Here is a 22804-nt window from a genome sequence, read left to right on the forward strand (position 1 = left end):
AAAAAAAATAACCTTAAATATCAATACCAATAAGATAAAATTATTTAAATATCAATTTTCAAATATAAGAATTGTTTTTAGTTTAAGAATAGTTTTAGAGTCTAATTTTTTTTTCTCGTTTTAATATTTTCCACCTCTTTAACATTATTTTTATTTTTTATTAATCCCTGATTCAAAACATAATCAAACCATTAATATATTCAGAAAAAAAAATATTGATAAAAGTAATAGAAAAAAAAAGTTTGCACATATTTAAATATTTTTATTTTAAAACTTATTTAGCCTACTTTATTTTTTTCCCAATTTTACAGAACTTTTGGGGTTAATTTTATTTCCTGTATATTTTTTTACATAATTATTATTTTTTTTATTATTATTTTTTTAATGTATCAAAATAACTGACCAACTCATTTAAATGATGATAAGTTTTTATGGAAAATCCTAGCATATACATAGGTTAATATAAATTTCGGACATTTCTGGGCTATCAATTTTTTTTTTATTTGTTTGAAAATCGCTTTTTAACACTTTTTATAAAATGCTGAAAACATATATGAACTGGTTCTATACTTCGAAAATTAATTTGAACTACTTTACTTAAAGCGACATGTTAATTGGATTTTTAAGAGACCCAAGTACCTTAAAATATCTTGAGGGTTTTTTTTTTTTTGGTCTGAATAATAAGAATTAAAATGAAAAAATACATTACTTTTGCTATGAACGAACGCGTGTCCAATTTGTTAGATGTAAAAAAACTAAAAAAATTAAATTTAATATAATCGCTATCCCTACCCCTGTTCTATCCATTGCTAGTAAGTAAATCAAAGGTAGTGCAAGAAGTAAAAAATCAAACAATTAGCTACGTAACGCCAATCGTAATAATTTCAAAGCCAGCTAAGAGACATAACTCGATTCCAAGCCGTATCGAAAGCCGAATGAACATATTTCAATGCGAACAAGGAAAAACCTGAAAGTCATTGACTATTTTGTGTCTTTCATTTTTTTTTTTTATTGCACTACAGATCCATAAGACGTTAACTAATCCTAGGAAGTTACAAGAAAACTTCATTCTTAGGAATTGTTTTTCTACTATTTTCCCTCGTATTTCGCCAAGATCTGCGAATAGGATGCAGTTCATATACAATAGAGAGGAAGCATTTTTTTTTTCTTTTTTGTCGAAAGATCCGAAGACTGTAAAAGTGTGAAATCAAAAGAGGGTTTTCTAATTTCCATCAGCGTATTACGTGGGGGTTGGGTTTTCCACGCTTCAATGGCCTTAATATTTTCTCGAGTAGGGGGGGCCGCCTTATGCAATGTCACAGCGGCCCGAGGGGGGTTTTAATTTAGTCAGCTGGTCTCCACTAGCTCGGTCTTTCTTTATGTCTTGTCGTCTCTCTCTCTCTAAATGCTCTTCTTCTTTTATGTAAGTAGTCCCATAGACAATTGTTCCATAGACGTAACATTCAATAATTAACTTAGCGTGCTATACAACGTTATGCTTAGCTTTAATCTTCCTGCTCTCTGAGCCTGTATAAATCAGATTATGTAAGGTAACGATTTAGTCTTCTAAAGGGAAAGAAATAGATGATTAGCAATTGCTTAACTTTAAAAAAATCAACGGTGGTTATATTTTCGTAACGCGAAGGAGTTCTATGCTCTAGCAGGTGGTTTAACGATGAAAATAAAATAATTATTAAACTATTTATTCTTAATAAAGTAATACACTACTTCATCTTCTATTATTACTCTAGAAAGAAACCTTGTTTACTCATTCAAACACTTTTTTCAGATTTTAAATATTTATCAACTTATTATTATTATTTTTTTTAAGGTCTTCAGATTCAATCAATAATTGACAACTATAGCAATGTAAAATACAATCGCATATATAATAAATTTTATATTTATGTATTTATATTACTTTATTAAATATATTTTGACGTTTAGAGATTCTCATATTCACGCACTAAAAAGTAAACAAAACTTTTTTAAAATCATTTTCTTAATTGATATTTTTAGTACTAAAAGTTTAAATTTAGAAAGTTTTTTATGTTTGTGGATATAGGAATTTGAACAGTTCAATCTGTTGATAGAACTTAGAAAATAAAAAATTTGAGTATGATAGCTTTATGATGTAAATCAGGGCCTTCATACCAAAATCTCGGAATTACATTTTTTGTATCTTAACAAAAATATTGAGTGAATCTTAAAACTGGGTGCATCAAAAACCAAAAAAGGGCTTTGAAAAGATTAAGTGACACTTTCTTGTAAAAGTACCTAAAGGCAAACAAACAGTTATATTTTAACTACCCAAAACAAAATTTTTTTAAACTTATATTATATAAAAGAATAGTAAAATCGAAATTAATTTTATATTATATATAATAATAATATATGTTTTTTTGTATATATTCTTCTATTTCCTTTATATATTTTGTTTTTTTTAAGAATTTTTTTTTCACACTTCAATTTATATTTTCTTTATTTTTCTATAAATCTCTAAATAGGTTATCTCTCTTAATAATTTATTTTTGCCTCAAACAAATATATATTAAAATTTATTTACAAAATGAAAGAGTTAAAATTTGAAATATAGTAATAAATACACATAAAAATCTATTATGATTTCACACATAGCTGTGAATTATTAGAATTTAAAAGCACAACTCAAATATTTACAAGGGAAACAAAGAAATAAATACGTTATCATAAACGTAATAAATATAAAAAATGTTCAATATAACTAATGATAATTATAGAAAATTATAAATATAAAAAATAATATACATATAAAGTAATAAATATAAAAAAGTGATAAAATTCACGAGCCAAAACGCAGTTTTGGTTCTTAAAACTAGCAACAAATGCTAAATACGCCAAAATCCAAGCTTCGCCTAAACTTTACGGTAGATATGAAATGTTATTTTTTAATTAGCAGATTTTTTTTCGCATTCTTTAATTTTTTTTTTGTTAACTTTGTCCTTAAGATTTAAGACATACTTGCTTAAATTTATTAAAAAAATAAACTCGGATTCACTAGTAAAATATAAGCAGCATAGATAGTTTTTTTTTTCATTTATTTTTTAGTTTATTTGTTTGTTCAATCTTTTTCGGGTATTTTTTTCAATTTTTAGCTGTTCAATTGATTATATTATATTTCTCAATTGTATGTGTAATAAACAACCTTAGTGGGTTAAGATCTGTCGGCTGGTTTCTTAAGATATTTCTTGATGATAAGAACCTGGAGATATACCCAACTATTTTTATTTTACCTCAACACGGGGTTGTCGAACAAGTTGAGCGTCTATAGGGCCCATCATATAAAAATAGAAATAGAAATATTTAGAAAACCTTACATTTACATGTAATTTTAGTTTTCTTTTTAATTATTTTCTGATATGTAAAATTACTTTTCTTTTTGATATAAATTTCTAGTTTTCACTTCACAAAGTTATGATGTCTAGAAATTTTTAACACACTTCAAAATTGTAGGATAGTTATGTATATTACTTTTTTCTAGAAGTAATAACCCTTTGTAAAACTTATTTTATTTATTTCACTATTTGACAATGTTTCAGGGAGTTTGCCTATTATTAAGTTCATTGTTTAACAAATAAAATATTCCAAAAACAACAGTTTAATAATTATAGGACAATTTCAAATAAATAAGTTAAAACCAATTACCAAGTTTCAGAACTAGATTTTACAATTACGTATTAGTTAATTAGGTGAAACATGTAATACTGATTATTCATATATTTTTCCTTACATTAAATACGCGATGACCTTATGACTAAACAATCAAACAATTTTTAAATTCGAATTCTTGAGTATATAAATATCATTATATTAATATGTAATCATCCTAGTTGTGTAAATGATAAATTATATTTTTAAAACCTTATAGTTAATTTTAATATATTTATTTATATTTGAAAAAATTGTGCATTTTTTTTATAAACTTTATGATAGCCAAACAGGCCGAAACTTTGTTCAAAAGATTAAGTAAATAAGGGAAATTATAAGGGTTGTGTCTTCGAAAAAAATAATATGAATATAATTATTGTTTTATTTTGTAAACTTCGTCACATAAACCAATAATAAATGTTTTTTTTTTCTGTAAGGATACATTTTTTAATAATTTTTATGGATTTACTATATTAATTCGTTATATATATATACGTGTACCGTTATTTAATCAAAGATATTCATCATAAAACCTTTTCATCTTTCGTTTAACATGTGAAATTTCTAGGTCACTGCTTTTGATACTTCATAGGGCAATTAAGTTGATGTGTGTTGACGCATATTCTGAAGTTCCCCCTGCGCCGTTAAAGTAATTAATACATTGAATGATTAATCAAAATAAAATATTAATTATTAAATAATTAACAATTAGTAAATCAATGAAATAAGTTAAGGTGCTATTTGAAGAAACAAGTTACATATACATGAGCTCTGTGAATTTGTAAATACAATATAATTTTGTATATTATTAAAACATTATAATTTGTGAGTAATAATTATAACATATCATCTTGAGTAAATATTTTTACTTAACATTTTTTTATTTATAACTAACAGACAGCGCTTTGCAGTTGCTATATTTGAGGATGTGTGTACATTAATTGAACACTACTGAAACTTTGATATCAATATAAATATATATATTGCTGTGTAATTGTAAATACTGGTTCGATTTAGGCGATTGTTTTCTTATTCTATGAAACAATTGGACTATCTATTATATTTATACTACATGCAACTTGAACAGTTTTTATGTTTATAATTTATTGATTTATTACAATTCAGATTTACTGACCTACAAAAGTGGGGTAAAAGATTTTTTAGGAGTGAAAAAGTCGATATACGTTTTTAGCACGTCTAGAAACCCTTGAATACGAATTTTCAATAATATCAAAAAAACAAATTTTTTTGGCCCAAACTTTTTTTTCAAAAAAGCTTCAACCTGACCCTAACCATCCCTAACCAAACCTAGCAGTGGTTTAGGGCTCTACAAACTGCAATAAAAGGCACAAACCGGTTATAATAAAACAAATTAGCACCGAAGATATAAAATAAAACATTTTAAGAAAAGAAAACATTCCTAAAAACAAAAAAAAACAAAAAATAGGTTGCCCTGTTTTACTGAAATCCTCATTATGTTTTGTTTTTGTTTTTTTTAGTGAATAAACACTTATTTAATAGAATCAGTATTATTTTTTTCTAATTCGTCAGAGAGAGACAAATCGATTGAAACATAATAACCATTAAAAAAATTCATACATTTTGAGCTTCGCACAAAAAATGCTTAATTTTGTGAATAACTTTTTTTAAGATTAAAAATCAGGCCAGCCTAAAATTTTCCTGGGAAAATACTGAACATTTAGTAAAAATCCACTTACATTCAGATGAACGGTATGGCAGTGGATAAAGTATGAACAAACAAATAATCATTTTTATATATTGGATCAAGAACATATTAAGATGTTTATGAATAAATTTCGTGTAATCAGATTGAAGATTAGAGGAGATTTTCAAGCATATGTAACATTTTTAAATATAACTTACTTAATATTGCTAAGAGATTTATTACGCTAAATCAGATTGTTAACTTTTTTTTTTTTTTTTTTTGTTTCAACAGAAAAATAAATCTTTTGTATAATATATAGTTCTAATAAATATAAAAAAAAATCATTATAGAATTGAAAAATCTTTTTTCAAGGAACATCTCATTTATCTTCTATTGTTTACATAAAAAGTGAAGTAAATATTTACTTTGAGGGTTGAAAGAATCCTATTTCAAATTTTTATCTCGTAAAAAATTTCTAAACGCGTCGTTTAAAAAAATAGTTAAAGTGAATCTGATACTATTTTGAAATAATTTTTAATTATTCTACGGTTTGATTAGTAAAGAGAAACCCAAACTTCATCTACTAGTTTTTTGGAAAATACCTAAATGGTTAAAATAAAAATTATCAATTACTAAATGGTATATATATATCGAAAAAACAAAACATAAAATATATAAGTAATAATATGACGATTCTTCAGAATAATAACACAGAAAATAAAGATTGGGATTTAGTTCCTTAGAGTTGAAAACAAATAATTTACAAATCAAAAAAAAAAATTAACGAAATGTTACTTCTTATAATAAATTGAGAAAAAATTATAATGAACAACACAGAGCAAATAAGGTGCAAATTGAATACTAATTAATTGATACATGAACAAAAGTACATTAATTATCATTACAATAAAGGCTAAGATAATAGTAAAATTATAGAGAGTATTCATCGAAAAATCAATAAATAACAAAAATATATAGCAATAATTAACTAAAATGTAAATTATGTTAAAAAAACGATAATTGACAATAAGAGTAATATAATATTAAACGTCTACAATAAAGGCTTAAATAGTTCTGTTGAACGTGGTTAGTAAAAATCATAAAGAAATAATAATAAAGTATTCTACCGATTTTCAAATTTTGGTTGAAAACAAATTTTCAGCACAAGGGTGGATAGAAAGTGAAGGAATAGGTGGGGCTTGAAGCTGGGGAGGGTACTGGACCGACAATCAAAGTAGAGATGTGTAAAGTATGTTTATAGAAATATACACATTTATTTTTTTCTAAAAGAAACTTTACCACGAAGTTGTTTATTTTCTGCATTCTCAGTCAACTAAGCATAACACCAACAATACTAATAATATTGAAAGTTCATAAACATGTATATATAATGTACATAAATATAACATAATAACTTAATTATATACAAACTTTATAAATATATACCTTTAAACGTATAATAAAAAATCCGAAATGAAAATGTAGTATTTATTTTAGTACCACAGTGGAATCATCTTTAAAAATGCATGAATAACACGAAAATAATTTTCAAAATAAGAAAACCAAAAAATGTTTTGTGTTTATGTATTTTAAAATAAAAGTCAATGCTTATTCTTTTAAAAGAGCCTTGTTCCGCGCCTCGATGATTAATAGTTTTTTTCCTACTTCGAGTTGACACATTAGCACAAGACAATATAGTAATGCTTTCCATAGAATTTTTATAAATCTTTTGTAAGTGTGTCTAATACTTTTAAGGAGGTGTATTACATTTGATTGACTTTGCTCGAATACCTGAACTATTTATGTTATTGTTTTGCTTTTTTATGGGATTAAATTTTTTTTTATTATAAGACTAACAACAGAACATAACGTACATAACAAAATTCTACACACCGAATTACACAAAATAACTATCGACCAATGCATAAGTATTAATCTTCACTTGGAGGGAAATGAAAAGCAGGTGGATGAAACATCTCTTTCCGTATATTATATGAAAAATTTTACTTTAAAGAATGTTTTAAAAATACTCTTAATAATGGGTTTATTGTATATTCAATATGAGAAGAAGGTCAGTGGCGTAGTAACGAACATAAATATGTGAAATTTATTTTGTTTCAGCCTAAATTTCAGGCCTCCATTAGCAAAAACAATATAGCAAGAAATTTAGAAAGCTAAGATTTTTTTTTTTTTTTATTTATTTGTTGATATTTACAACTGTATAAAAAAATACAACCAGTAAATTTGATCATAATGACATAATGATATGATACAGGATGTAGAGAAACTACCCAGTAGTAGAACTCTATGGCTAAGATATAAAATTGAAATAATACGAATTAATAGAATAAAAAAAAAGCATTTAAATATAAGAAAATGGTATTTGGTGGGGGGGGGGGAGTCCGGAGAGTTGGCCTAGTGGTCCTTTTTGGCAAATCCTGGCGGCTACCTGAGTTGCCGCCGCATACTAACCAAGGTGGGAGTGTCAAGATTCATTCCTCGGGACCGCCAAGAAATAAATGTTAACTGCCTCAGCTGGGAATCGAACCCACAACGTTCCAAGCCGAGCGCACTGGAACCTGCGCCCCAACCCGCACGGCCGTCACGTCCCTAATAATAACTGTAGCTTATATATATTAATTATCTATTCACCGCATCTCCGACATTCTTCTCATTTTTATATATTTTCCGTTTATATAAGACCTTATTTACTTTATCGAAATCTTAAGTTTAGTAGTTTTCGCAAGTTAAAAATTTATTTTTCCAAACTAAAATAGAAATTAATTAACATTTAATTCAATTTTTCTCTTATTCATACGGATACAATATAAAAACATCTTCTCATGTCTTTAACTATCATTTATATATATTTCTATCTCTTACCTATTTGCTTCTCCAGCTCGGAAAGCGATAGTATATCTCAAAAGAAAAAAAAAGTATTTTCAAATGATTTTTAATTCCACATGGTTGAATGTAATAAAACAGTAACGTAAATGAATAATACATCATTATAAATCAATTTCCACCCCTATCAATATTCATATCGTAACTTCAAATTCATACGAGATGAAAAAAAAAGGGAATCTTTAATTGAATTATCATTTTTAATTCCAAACGGTTGAATGTTTTATTCATTAAATGTTTTATTTAATGAACTGGTAACGTAAATACACCCAATATGGTCTCACTAGATGGCAACATATATTCGTCAGTACCAAAACAATATACAAAAATTATAAACAGAAAATTTAATATGTGCTTATTACACTGTTAATTATAGGAGCATTGTGTAGAAAGCAGCGGTTTATATATTAGAATTGTACAAGTTTGAAATTATTTCTAGTGATAAAACCTATGATTTAATGTACGTGATACAACAAAATACAATACTAAAATAAAAAATTATATTTTTGGTGGTTTACTTGTATGGACATTTCTTATTAGTTTAATGCGAAGAAAAAATAAAAATTCCTCAAGTCTTCTCCATAGTACGCCTATAATCAATGATCAATAAGCAATAAATAAATTACGGTTGATTTCAAATCTTAATTACAGGAATGAGGAATAAAGTTTGTTGATGTTAACAAAGCTTTGACAGCGCTTGGAAAGCATCCTACCGATTGGCACCACCCTTGATCTAAGAAATTATCTTCTCTTTTCCACTTGACCTAAAAATTATCGTTTCTTACCCCCTTGAATCTAAAAATATCTTCCTCCACCCCAAAAAAAAAAAAAAATGTTTTATTCCTCAAATAGAGAAATAATAAAATGAGATGGTCTATAAAATTATTGAACGTAAGATAGTAAGAATGAGTAGAATTTATTAGTAAATAATAAAAGAAAAAGTTATAGTAGTCCACATTATGTATTTTCCACATAAGTACTATTTAATTAAATTCTTAATAAAAAAATATTCAACAATTATCTAGAAGGATATAATAATATGCAAAAAATAAATATTCAGAAAAAATAATATATAGTATGAGGAGAAGATAGTTGGGGGCGCGGTCAGAAAATAACACCAATGGGTTGTAAAATCCTATTTAATAGTACTAACGTTTTGGCCAGAATTTCTAGCTTTCATCTGAGCTAAGAAAAAAGAAAAACATAACAGAAAATAAATACAAAATAAAAAGTAAAAATATAAACAGAATGATTAAAGTAAAAAATTGTACAGAATGAAAATAAACTGATGAAATAAGTGGAAAATAAAACGTTGTAATTAAATATTTAAGTAAAATAACATAATATCATATGATAAAATAATATTTACTTAAATATTTAATTACCTATATATACCTTTTAATTTTCACTCCTTTTATTACTTTATTTTCATTAATTTTAATTCTGTACAATTATTTACTTTAATTATTCTTTTTATATTTTCTCTTTTTTATTTTTATTTATTTTTAATTCTTTGGTTGTTAACTTGTTCTTTGTTCAGAGCCCTGATGAAGGCTAGAAATTCTGGCCAAAACGTTGGCACTATAAAATTAATTTTTACAACTTAATGGTATTATTTTCTGACCGCACCCCCAACCATCTTCTCTTGAATCCGTTGAAATAAATTAGTTTACAGATAGTTCTAGACTAACTTGCAATTTTACTATTTTTTTTTTATCACTTGGCCGGTGAATTTATAGGACGATTAGTCTGTGGCCGGTTAATAGAGGTTCTACTGTATGGTATTTAATTCAATTAAAGAGAAATTGATGTATTTCGTTAAATATTTGAACAGCAATATGGAACTTGTAAAACAACTGTAAGACGCAATGGATACGCTGATGACACATGTATACTGTCTGTAAACATAACATAATAAAACACTACAGACACACATAACATCTATTGAAGAATGGTGTCAAAACTGGAGAATCAAAATAAATCCTGACAAATCCTATCAGATCACCTTTACTCTCCGTCGTAAACCTCTACCCTCCTGTCCTACAGTATCCTTTCTAAATACTCCACTAACGCCTGTTGAACAGATTCGATACTTAGGACTCCACCTTGACAAGAGACTTAATTGGAATCCACACACAAGACGAAACGACAAGAAACTGCTCGTAGATTCCGATTGCTACAACACTTACTTGCCAAACGCTCTTAACTTCCCATTCACTACAAAAAATTATTATAAACTACGATAATCAGACCAATTTGTACATATGGAATTGAGCTCTAGGGCACCACCAAAGCATCAAATTCCTCCCGCATCCAATCCTTACAATCCAAAGTCCTACGTAAAATCCTTGATGCTCCTTATTACGTTACAAATAAACTCATTCACAAAGACCTTAACATCCCATTCGATGCAGAATTGGCCCAAAACAGATATGCGTCTTTTCATTCCAAACTCCTTAATCATCCTAACCCATTAATTCTTAATCTTTCATCCTTAACAATCCCTGATAATCCTCCGAGGCGTCTGAAAAGAAGATGGCCACGGGACCTTCTAATTTAAATTAATGTTTGGAGTACCACCGATGGGTGGTTCCTTCCAAGATTTTCAAGTGTATATGAAACATACAACATATTTACTTATTGTATTATTTTGTACAGTTGTAAATTACATTAAATAAATAAATAAAAAAAAAAGCCATTGAAGGACACAAAATTGTCGCCTAGCGTTTATCACGATTATCCGATGTCATGATTAGATTAAGTTTACTGTCGCAATTTTATACATTGTGGATTGTTATTCGATATTTATATTTTTTAGTAATGTTCTTTGCATTTTTTTTTAAGCAGCACAACAACAAAAAGATTATCTTTTATGACTTAATTTATATTGCAATTAAAATGACATTTTTTTTCGAATTGGAGTGTTTTCGAAAATACCGGCACAAGTAGTATTTTTTTGGGCCATGCTCAGCTGTTCAGAACTGATTCGCTGCAATTACTGATTCAGCCCATGACTCAACCATAAACTTTCTATTTTAGCAATGAGTTTTTCAGTTTGCCTCGGGAACAATTTCACTTTCGTCGTCAACTTTTTCTGTCAGGGCCGATAGAAGCCTAGGCCGATACAACTTGTTAACTTAATAACCATGAACGGTCATTATTCCATCATTATTATTATTCAGCCAAATAATGGCATTAAAAGGTTCACTGGAGTAGGTATCAACACAATACCCCTTGCGTGCAGTACCTGCCATTGTACGAACGAGGTCAGATAAGAATGTCATCTTTCAAAATCATTCAACTACAAAGAACTTTCATTTTTTAAATAAAATTTTATTTTATTCACGCTGAATTTTTCAATTATCGTTTCAAATGTAACACATACTTAAAATAATCCTCAATACATAATTCCAATTGCATCCTGAAAATAAGTCATTATGGCCGATCAGTCATTTCAACCTAGGATTCTAATCCAAATGCGCTTTGTTTGAGTTACAGGTTCGGAGATATTCGTCACTATCAAATTAAAACTTGTAGAAACTTTATATATACATTATAATTAGATCTGTACCACTCCAACATCCATGATAGTACTTTATAAGGAAGTAATATAACTAGAACAAAAGTTGTTATAGCAGGTGATTTACAGACAGATTCGAACACGGCTTGGAGTTTGCTAGCATATGTACTGTATATAAATAGTAGTAATATGTGCGTTTTGCTATATATTTCGGTTTTTAACTTTTTTTTTTTAATAATTTATTTATTGCTATTTACAACTGTATAAATAATCAAGTAAATTTGCTGTAAGTGATAACATGATACAAACATATGAAGTATTGATAGAACTCCAAAAACATTTCTAGAGGAGAAGATCTCGAGGCCATCTTCTTTCGTTTATGATAGAAGGATTAGTATCTGGTTCTGGCCAAATCGGCAACATATGGGACATTGAGGTCCTCATGGATTATTTGATTAGTGACAAAGTAAGGAGCATTGGATTGGATTCGTGTGGAATTCGATGGTTTAGTGGAGACCAACTTTTTTTTTTTTTTTAGTTATTTTATTATTCGTCACTTTTTATTTTTCATTATTTTCTTTACTAACCCAATACATTTTTATTTTATTTTTTGGAAATATAAATGGATATTTATCTTATAAATAATATGCTAAAATCTTAAATATATAATAGCTATATAAAAAGTTAACGTAATTGCACATGTATATAACTAAAATTGTAAAAAAATAATAAATTAATAATTAAATTGTAGTAATTCAGTGATAAATATGAAAGTTATAGAATAGGGCCGTCTGTAGCTCAGGTGGTTAGACGCAGTCTGAGATGTGCTGGGGTGCCGATTCGAATCCGGCCTGGGGAGTTGACTTTTTTCATTGAGTGGTCGTCCCATAAAATGAAAAACTTGACTCCCAACAATGGTTAGGTCCAATGGGAGTCTTGGCCGAAAAAAGTATATAATAACAAAAGTTATAAATAATAAAAAATAGTAAATATAAAAAGTAATAAAAATAAGAAGCAATTAATAAAAAAAGTAATGAGTAAAAAACAATTCCAATACGTCCTTCTGTGGCAATGGAAATACACACTTTCAATGTATAGGGCATTTAAAAAAAAGTAAATAAAAAAAAGAGAGATGTGCGTCAAATTTATTCATAACTCTTTTTCTCAATTTGATTTGAGGTTGCAATGCCAGAAAACAATTGGTTTATTTAAAATTTAAATTTTGAAAAGGCATAAATACATTTTAAATGTAGCGTATTTCGCAATTTATTGTGACAAATAATTTCAAGGATCTGAAAACTGCACAACCTTCAAAATCAGTCAAACGCGACATACCGCAATGCAGTAATTTTCACCTAATCATAAAATTTGTCAATCTATTGCTAAATTCATGACGAAAATGTATGGTATATTTACAAAATATTTTCTTCTGTTTCAGTTGATATCGTTCTTGGAGCTCACTGGTGCTTATGTAATTCCAAATTATTACCCAGTTTATGTGGGTTTCAACCCGTTAAACCAAGGTATATGTATATATGTTTACATTTGTTATAGCTTTTAGTTCTATATTATATTTTTATACTGTATTAATTTAACGACAAGGATATTTATGCGATATATAATATATAAATATACATTAATAACCGTACATGATAACAAATAAAAAAACATGATTAAAAAAAAAGTAAACAGTACAGTTTATTTGAGATGGAGTGGAGCCAAAGTAATATATTAATAAAAAATGTCGCAAACTATTATTTAATGGTTAATTATTTTTTTCATCAGTAAAAAGTGTTTCGGATTCATTATGTCTGTGAAATATGTACTGACTTAATATACTATCTTAAAAAGTAATTAAAAACAATTTTGATGTGCAAATATTACTAAGTTCTATAGAAATAACAAATTTAGTAGCGAAAAAGTTTAACTTTTTTAATAAGTAAGAAATTATATAGGTGTTATTATTTTTTTTTTTCGTTACAGAAATAAAGAAAACGGCGTTTCGAATAAATGTTTAATTTCAATTTTTAACTGAACCAATATTTCTCAAAATGAGTGCCGAGACACCGAGGAATACTGCAAGCGTACCCCAGCGAATAATATTAAAATATTAATATAATATAACTTAAACTAAATATTAAAAAAATATATATAAATAAAATAACAAATATATGGTGCATTTTAGCTTTTATTGTCCAATTTTCTTTTTTTTTTTTACAAATTCAATCGCTGTTAGAATAATTGTGCCGCATTTTTTTCTTTTAACTTGATGACAGTACCGTGAAATATTTTTAGCTCAAAGAAAGGTATCGCTACAAAGTTTGAGAAACGCTACACTTGACGTCTGGGATAGAGTATAACCTCCGTGGGTTTAATAAACTAGTAAAAATATTAATAACTTATTGAAATAATCTTCTTATATTTGCTTATATTTTTTTTTTATTAAAAAAGTGCATTTTTGCAAAAAAGGTCGATACTTCGATATCGCTTGGTTTCGCCCTATCCTCAAGATTATTCGCCTTATTATAATTAAACATAATTTCATTATGAGTTATTAACATATAACTCATAATACTACGATCAAAACTTTTACTTATGTATCTATTTATCTTGTATTGTTCATTTACTCATATATAATCTTTCTTTTAAAAAAAATAATTCTAATTCATCATTATGTTTTTTGTTGTAAGTCCATATAAAGATAAAGAAAATATACAATATAAATTTGGTAAATAATATATTAGTAGTAGATATAACAGTCATTTTTAGCACTGCATTATAAAATTAAATGTTGATAAATTATAATAAAATAATGTTTAATTGCATCATAATCCTTAAGAGGGAGCGAAACCACAAAACGACAGTCTTTCTATTAAAAATATATAGATAGTAAAAACTGTTATAAATTACGTGGATAAATAATTTTTTTTTTCTAAATTATCTAATAAAATAAAATATTTTTAGAACATGGTGGGATCCCCCAGTATCAACACAATAATTTAGAATCCCATAACAGTAGGATTTTGTATATTCGTTTTAGAAAATTTGAAGATTGATACTTAATGATAAAATTTTTAATATTACAATTGTAATATTAAAAGAAAATGAAACGCTTATTTACAGTTTTTAAGTAATTTTAAAATTTTAATCGATAGATTTCTTTTTTATTGCTAATAACGAGTACATTATTATATGTTTTAGTATAGGTAAAATGAGTATAGGTCTAATTATGGTATTCCGGGGGCGGGAGTGAAAGGAGAAATTCCCTTCTAATTACTTTTAGTGGTATGATCTCTCCCTAAGGGATTGTAACATCGTACCCGCACATAACTTACTCGCTATAAGTTAACGTTTTAAAGGTAATATAAGGAAGGCTTTCACGGTCAAAAATTACTCGTTATTAGTAAATGTTTTAAATTTATTAGTATTTTTTAAAAATAAAATAATGTTTAATAATTTTAAAAAATCTTAATCGGTTTTTAAAGTATTAGACTAGACATCTGGGACCCTCTTCTCTTCTTAGAACAGTGAGCTGATATCTATTTAGTGAGGAGTTGCACTGGTTTGATTAATAGCAGAGCTACCCCCTCCTACTTCCAAGGAACAGTAATTACGTCGTCTTGGGGGCTTCTGTAGTGAGTAGGGGGGGGCTACAGGTGAGGTAGAGTGGGAGTCGGGGGGGGGGGCCTTCAGTCATTGTTTTTCTAACCTCCTTTTGTCCCTTTTATTTCTTCTTCAAATTAGACCTTTCTAAAGTCTGCGGATTGGATTTATTTTTTTAAAAAATAGTACCTTACTAATATCGAAATAAACTAAATGATTTTATAATATTTTCTATGAAAGTAAGAAAACTATCAAATTAATGGTCTCGTTGAATCTCTTTAGTAATTTTATTGTATTTATTTGATTACTTTAAAATTAATCCTTATTTTGTTATTTTAGTACTTTCAAAATGTTTTTATTTATTTTCTGTTGTTTTGTGGTTGTTATGTATAATTAACATACGTTTGATTTTTCTGTTTTTTAAATTTGTTAATTTCTAACTTATAACTTTTTTTATAGACAGTAGTTTAGTTAGTAATATTTTAAATAGTAATTTTCTCTTTTCAGTTATTTATAATCAGGGATAGGATTTTTATGTGCTAAAAAATCCGAAATATGTACATAAATATGTGCTAATAAATTGTCAAATATTTTTAAAAAAATATGTAAATAATATGTATTTATAAATTTTGTATTATTCAACGATATAAATTAATAATTAATTAGTAATTTTATAACTTAAAAAAAGTTACATAGATTTATTATATATTATTTGAATAATATTTTAAAGAAATTATGTTGAAATATGTACAAAAAAATGTACTTAGAGAAAAAATAGCTGTTCAATAACAAGACATTAATTAGTAATTGTAATTAAACTAATTGATTAATAATTACTCAGAATGAATTATAAACAAATTATATATGGAAATAAAGAATAACCCTTATTAAAAAGAAAAAGAAAAGAAAAATTTGAAAGAGATCAATTATTCAACAGGGTCAGTTACAAAATGATTGCAGATTAAATGCATATTTATATTTTCAAAAAAAAAAATCTTCGTCGGTTTGACCACAGAATGGACTTGTACCGGCTAAAAGATCTTTCAACATCTACTGATGTTACAGGGGCATGCTTAAATGAAGCTATTTCCATTGCATCTAGTTCGGTATTCTGCATCACCTGGGCGGCTGTGTCATCATTCGTTATAATAAGGAATAAAAAAAAAAACCCTTGTTCTTTTTAATTGATTCTGAGAAATTCTCGATTTAATTCTGTGTGAAAATTTATTATTGCCACTACTTTTAATTTCTGTTCAAAGATGAAGATATAGAATTTGTATGCACTATTAGTTGTTACTGCGAAAAATGTATTTACAATTGAACAAATAATTTAAGGAAATATATGATTCAGGACAAAATACCTAAATATATGTTAAAAATAACAAATTTTTCAGAAAATATGTGATTTACAACAAAATATGTAAAAATATTTAAAAATGGCCAAATATTTAAAAATATGTGAAATAAAAATGGCTTTTTTTGGCCAGAAACGTCTTGAAACATCTTTAGTTAGTAAGGAATCGCAGATATCATGGTCAGGTAAAAATATGTGAAAACATAAAAATCCTATCCCTAGTTATAATTATATTAATTTTTATATATTTATTTTCTTTTGTACTGTAAGATTTCAATTTTTTCTCTTCTTTCTTAATTATTTATTTTTGTTTGTTTTTCTTATTTTTTTTTTTTGGGGGGGGGGTTATTTTACTTATGAGGCCAACCCAGTCTGTATGTCTCTGGGCTATGACAGATGTAAATAACATAAAATATAACTAACTCAAATAATTATTTGGTTTAATTAATGCTTACCTGAGGAAATGGAAGAGAATTATAAAATTAATCTACTTAACTCCTTTCTCGTGGTTTATTCATAATTTTTTTAAGATTTTGCTTTGCCCTATACTAATTTTTTTTTTGTAATTGTTATTTTTAGTTCTATTGAACACTAAATTTTTCATTTTTCTTTTCATTCTTGATTTTTTTTTCTAAATTTTTCATAATACATACATTTTGTACATAGAAAACCCCTCTGTATACCTCTAGGCTATAGCAGAGTTAAATAAAATATTAAAATGAATACATTTTTACTATAAAATTATATTTTTTTTCGAATTTATCCTAATTTATGGTATCAAATTTCCCAGATGACCTAGTCCACTCATTCGCGAAGCAGTATTAAGCTTTCATTCGGTAAAGTTAGCAACTTTAAGATACCTGCCAAGTTAAGTCGTCAAATAAATAATTTATTAGTTAGAAGATGGGTAGTAGCGCGATACTCATCGAAGATATTCCCAAACATATAGTCTGTGATCAGTTCTTTCTTTTGGTGAAAAATATTTTATTTTTTATTATATTTTACAAATCTTTTATTGTATTCAGGTAAATGAGTTGGGATTGAGATAAAGATAAAACATTGTGGTTCACGGTTAAGTGTTCCATTAATTCATACTCTTGTATAAAACCTAAAATAATTAATTTGTCAAATTCTGCAATATAATATTTTTTTTTTATTTATCATAACAACAGAACAAACTCCTTATGTAATAAAAGAGTATAGATGGAATAGAAGAAAAAACTAATAAAACGAAATATTATAATCTTCACTAATTATATTATTTTTTAACATGAAGAACCATAAGAAAATTGTTTATCATAAATTAAATAGTAAACAGTACTAGGAACAATAATCGGTTGATTTCCTAGTTTAAATACGTATTCACGTATACGTTTTCAGACTTAAAATGAATTAAGGGTTTCAAAACAAGAAAAAACTTCCCTATACAGGGATATCCGTTAACACGGATGGCGGTAGTGGAGGGTCTCACACCGTTTTCCAATTTCAGGCGCTTTTTAAATATTGCTCTATTTAACTATATTAAAGTCTCATCTTCCTGTTATAAGCAAATATTTCAAAAGTGATATAGTACCGTCGCGGGGGTTTCAGTGGGGCGGTCCGCCCAGAAAGGATAGCCTTTTTTTTTATGTTGGTGTAAGAAAGCAAATGCTTTCTAGTATTGAAGTTATTATATTATATTCCGGTGGGTCCGGAACCGCTTTTTTTGAGTGTGTGTTATGATCTCTCCTTGTGGATCATAATTGTCTGTTTGAAAAGTCAGACAAGTAAGGCGCATAAATGACGGATAAATGACCCATAAGTTAATGGCAAGAATTAGTTTAAACATTAATTAATGACTTTAATAATCACTTTATTCTCATTTAAAAGTTAGGGCTTACTAACTACGCTCAATAGATATTCAAGACTATTTTCAATGCAGGACTGGTTATTAACTTTTTCTCAAACCCTTTTTATGTCTGAAAAATAAGGAGATTTCGATAGAGCCTTTTTCACTAAAATTACATTTACAATATCAATATTTAAGAGTTAAAAATATCTCTCTTTTTTATAATTCTCTTCCTTCTTACTTTAACACTCTTCATCTTATCCTTTGTGTATATGTACAAAGGACATGGTACGCTTGGGGTTGCTTCCTTGTGTTCAAATTATTCAATAGGACTTTGAATTCTTTATTGGACTATTTTTGTAATCAACAAATAAAGACGTAGTTTATATATACCCTCGTATAGAACCGCCTTCAGCAAATTCTAATTAAATCGTACTAGCCCCCTTTGAAATTCACTCCCTATCTCTATTTACCATTCCTCCTCCGCAATTTCTTTAAAACAATACCTGTTTCTTCACTTACTTAATTAAACCACCTTATTCATTTAAGCAATACGTATCAATTAAGACTCATTAATATAAAGTAATTGACGAAAGCCATTTTTTAAATATTGTAAATATACAGCCAGATAAATTACTATTTACAATATAAATATTTAAGAGTTTAAAAAATACCTCTTTTATAATTCTCTTCCGTCTTACTTTAACATCCTTTACCATATCGTTTTCGTATATGTACAAAAAAGGACATGGCAAACTTGGAGTTGCTTTCTATAACATTAGAATTATTTTATTATTATTGAGGACTTCAGCCACAGAATAAAATTAATTATATCAAGATATTTATTACAGATATTTTTTAAAGCGTGACTATAATATAATGTGTCTACTAATTACCGTTACCATCTTTTATACTCAACCAGGTAGGACCTAAGGTTTTAGGCTCAGGTGTTACATTGTCAATTAGATGGAAATCCTGGGTTTTATATGGTAAATTAATGAAAGGAAGGTGAACATGTTCGTTACCTTAATTCATACAGACAGGGGTTGTACCAAGCGTTCGGAGTTGTGTGGGTTCGACTCCCACCTGAGTCAATCAATAAGTAGGTAATAGTGAACTCGCGAAACGTGTACCATAATTAACACTTTAGTGAGGTAGATATGTAACGTTAATCTAGCTGTCAAAGGTTCTAACCGTATTGCTAAATACGATCAACCCATTCTAGACCAATAGCACACCAAGCCAAAAAGACCAACTGCAATGACCTTGAATTGCAATTATCAGTCAGTATGGAAGGAGTGGCCGTTAGAACAAGACTGGTATAAAACAATTATCCTAGAAGTGTGTAGAGTAAATTTTTTCCATTCCAAGAACCGAAATATTCAATTTTTAAACAATTCTTTTATTAATTTAGTTAATATACTCGAAGGCATTATCAGTTATTCAATATTTTTTCATGATAAAGCTTTTATGTGTGTTGAAACGAACTGGCTACACGAGGAAGTAATATAATATATCTCAGAGAGATATCACGTCTCATAAGTTCAGTGAACTTTTTGTGGAAAATGCGCAAGATCGTATCTGATTTCGTGAAACATTATATCGGACTAATGCTTTCCTATTATTTGTATTTTTTTTTTATTTAGAGTGTAACGTCCTTGTGTTCTCCAAGTTAGGGCAGGGAACGGGCTATCATACAAGTCACAGACCTATTCTAGGAAGAGTGGGAAAACCGAAATTTATCCCGAAGGTCCCCCTCGAAATAAAGGTCAATCCACCTATAACCGACACCGTTTCTTACTCGAGAATGACTCGCCACGCTCGGCCACTCATGGAGACCTCTCAAACATGGATACAATCGAATCCATCCTAGATTATTGAAGTCACTCTGAATGAAATGGAAGTATGAAATATATCTGTGTGTGTGTGTATGTTTGAACGTGTTTGTGTGTAAGTTTTATACTTTCAAACTGTTACAAGGTGTTTTCAAAGTATTCTGTGTATGTTTCTACGGAAGCTAGTTTACTACACACAAAGCAGCCTAAGCTCCGATAAATAAATTAATAAAATAAATTAACGTCTTAATGAGACCTATACTAGCGAAAATTTGAACAATCGTATCGGACTTTGAACCCAAACTAGTTAGAAAAATCGTGTGAGTACACCAGATACTAATTAGTTGTTATTTACTGAATTAATAAATAATTAGTTTTAAAAAATAACCATTTAATAATGTATAATACTGCTGATATTCTCCGTTAACTTATTTTTTGGTTTTTCGAATATACCGAAAACTATATTCCTATTTCCCAAAACAAGAATAAAAAAAAATCTAAATTGAATAAATATTTGTTGAGATGTAATTATCTTTTATTTTTTTTTTTTAGTTATAATATTGAATTGCCTATTTTAGAGATATAACATTTCTGTATAATTATTATTTTTATTATCTTAATATTTTTTATTATTTATTCTAGTACACGTATAATGAATGGACACTTACTCTAATACCCGTTATCCATTATTGTTAATAACACCTCTAATACCCATTATCCATTATTGTTATCCTTGATTTGTTATTTGTTGAGAAGCAATTATCTTTTATTTTTGGATGTTGTAATATTGAATTACTTATTTTACAGATATAGCATTTCTGTATAACTATTATTATTGTTATCTTAATATTTCATTTATATTTTTTATTATTTTGTCTAGTATACGTATCATGAATGGACACTTAGAGCTTTAATACCCGTTATCCATTATTGTTAATAACACCTCTAATACCCATTATCCATTATTGTTATGTTTGGTTTATTATTTGTTGAGATGCAATTATCTTTTATTTTTGGCTGTTATAATATTGAATTACTTATTTTACAGATATAACATTTCTGCATTATTATTTTTATTATCTTAATATTTCATTTATATTTTTTATTATTTTGTCTAGCATACTCATCATGAATGGACACTTAGTGATCTAATACCTATTATCCATTATTATTATTATATTGATTTACTTACTTTCACACCAATAATCTTTCTTTATTATTATTATTATTATTATTAATGTTATTCTTCTATTTTATTTATTATATTTCTCTTATTATTTTGTTGTTCATTATATATAATATAAATGGACAATTAAAGCTCTAATACACTTTACCCTTAATCGTGGTACCTGGTATTGTTATTCTTCAATAACTAAAAAATAAAATTATCAAATAATAAAGGATCAATATTAGCCAAGATAAAAGAAACTATTTTGGTATTGGTTTTTATGTCCAAATCAGTGAGAAAAATATTGTGAGTTAAAATAAGTTATCAATAATATTCAAAATACATTTTAATATGAACAGTGATAAAAATTATATACCATTCTTTGAAAAAACAATTTTTATCTCATTAAAATGAATTCGTAACTATATAACAATCATTTATAATTAACAAAAATTAAACAAATAGTATTAAATTCAAATGGGCTAAAACGAAAAAAAAATGTGAACAAATAAGCTATTGACATTAATTATGCCAGTTATACCAGTTTTAAAAGCAAGACGCGTTTCATAACATCTGTTATATAATTAATTAATAATAATTACTTTATTTCTTCAGTAGCGATAGTTTTCGCATTAAAGCTTTTCAAATAACGAAATAAATTATTATTAAAAAAAAAAGTATTGTTTCTTAAACGAATATCTCAATAGGACGATTATTTCCACCTAGAAAATTCCAAAACAAAAAGTAATTGTTTTTAATCTCCATCGATTACTCAATACTAATAATCGATTAACGCTGAAGTAGGTGGTAAAATAGCCAAGAAGTAAAGAAAATAATTGGTCGTTAGTACAATTGGTTAGTAATTGGTTGTTTCATTGTCGAATTAGTTGTATCAAAACATAGTAAATACTGAGAGAGCCAATAATTCATATTATTTCATACTAATAATATAATATAAAATAAAACGTTTAGGACGATTTAAACAAATAAGAAAAATATAGACTTCTATACATTATTCTATTTTTGCCAATTTCTAAATTCAGGAAAACTTGGGAAATTTCTTTGACAAAACGTTGAAAAACTCTTTAAAAAAAACGTTAAAATAAATCATGTAATAAGATAATCAGGATGGGCATTATATCTACTTGTTTTTAATTAATTAATTAAATAAACAGTTTTGTCCATTCCTTCCCTTCTGGACCTAATCAGACTAGATCAAATTTTTAAAATAAATAATAT

General features: G+C 27.2%; 1 protein-coding gene across 3 annotated transcripts in view; it reads left to right on the forward strand.

The window, feature by feature from the left end:
- The first annotated feature begins 1340 nt into the window (after positions 1-1340).
- Positions 1341-22804, forward strand: part of LOC106679897 (probable zinc transporter protein DDB_G0283629) — a 25863-nt gene continuing 4399 nt past the window's right edge. For all 3 annotated transcript variants that reach the window (XM_067051756.1, XM_067051755.1, XM_067051757.1), the window contains exons 1-2: positions 1341-1423; positions 13216-13300. In XM_067051756.1, coding sequence (XP_066907857.1) covers positions 1406-1423; positions 13216-13300 — 103 coding nt within the window. In that variant the 5' untranslated portion in view covers positions 1341-1405. The remainder of the gene's footprint in view (positions 1424-13215; positions 13301-22804) is intronic.

Source organism: Halyomorpha halys, unplaced genomic scaffold (genome assembly GCF_000696795.3).
Source record: "Halyomorpha halys isolate HHAL.00 unplaced genomic scaffold, Hhal_1.1 Scaffold230.1, whole genome shotgun sequence".
NCBI classification, from domain to species: domain Eukaryota; kingdom Metazoa; phylum Arthropoda; class Insecta; order Hemiptera; family Pentatomidae; genus Halyomorpha; species Halyomorpha halys.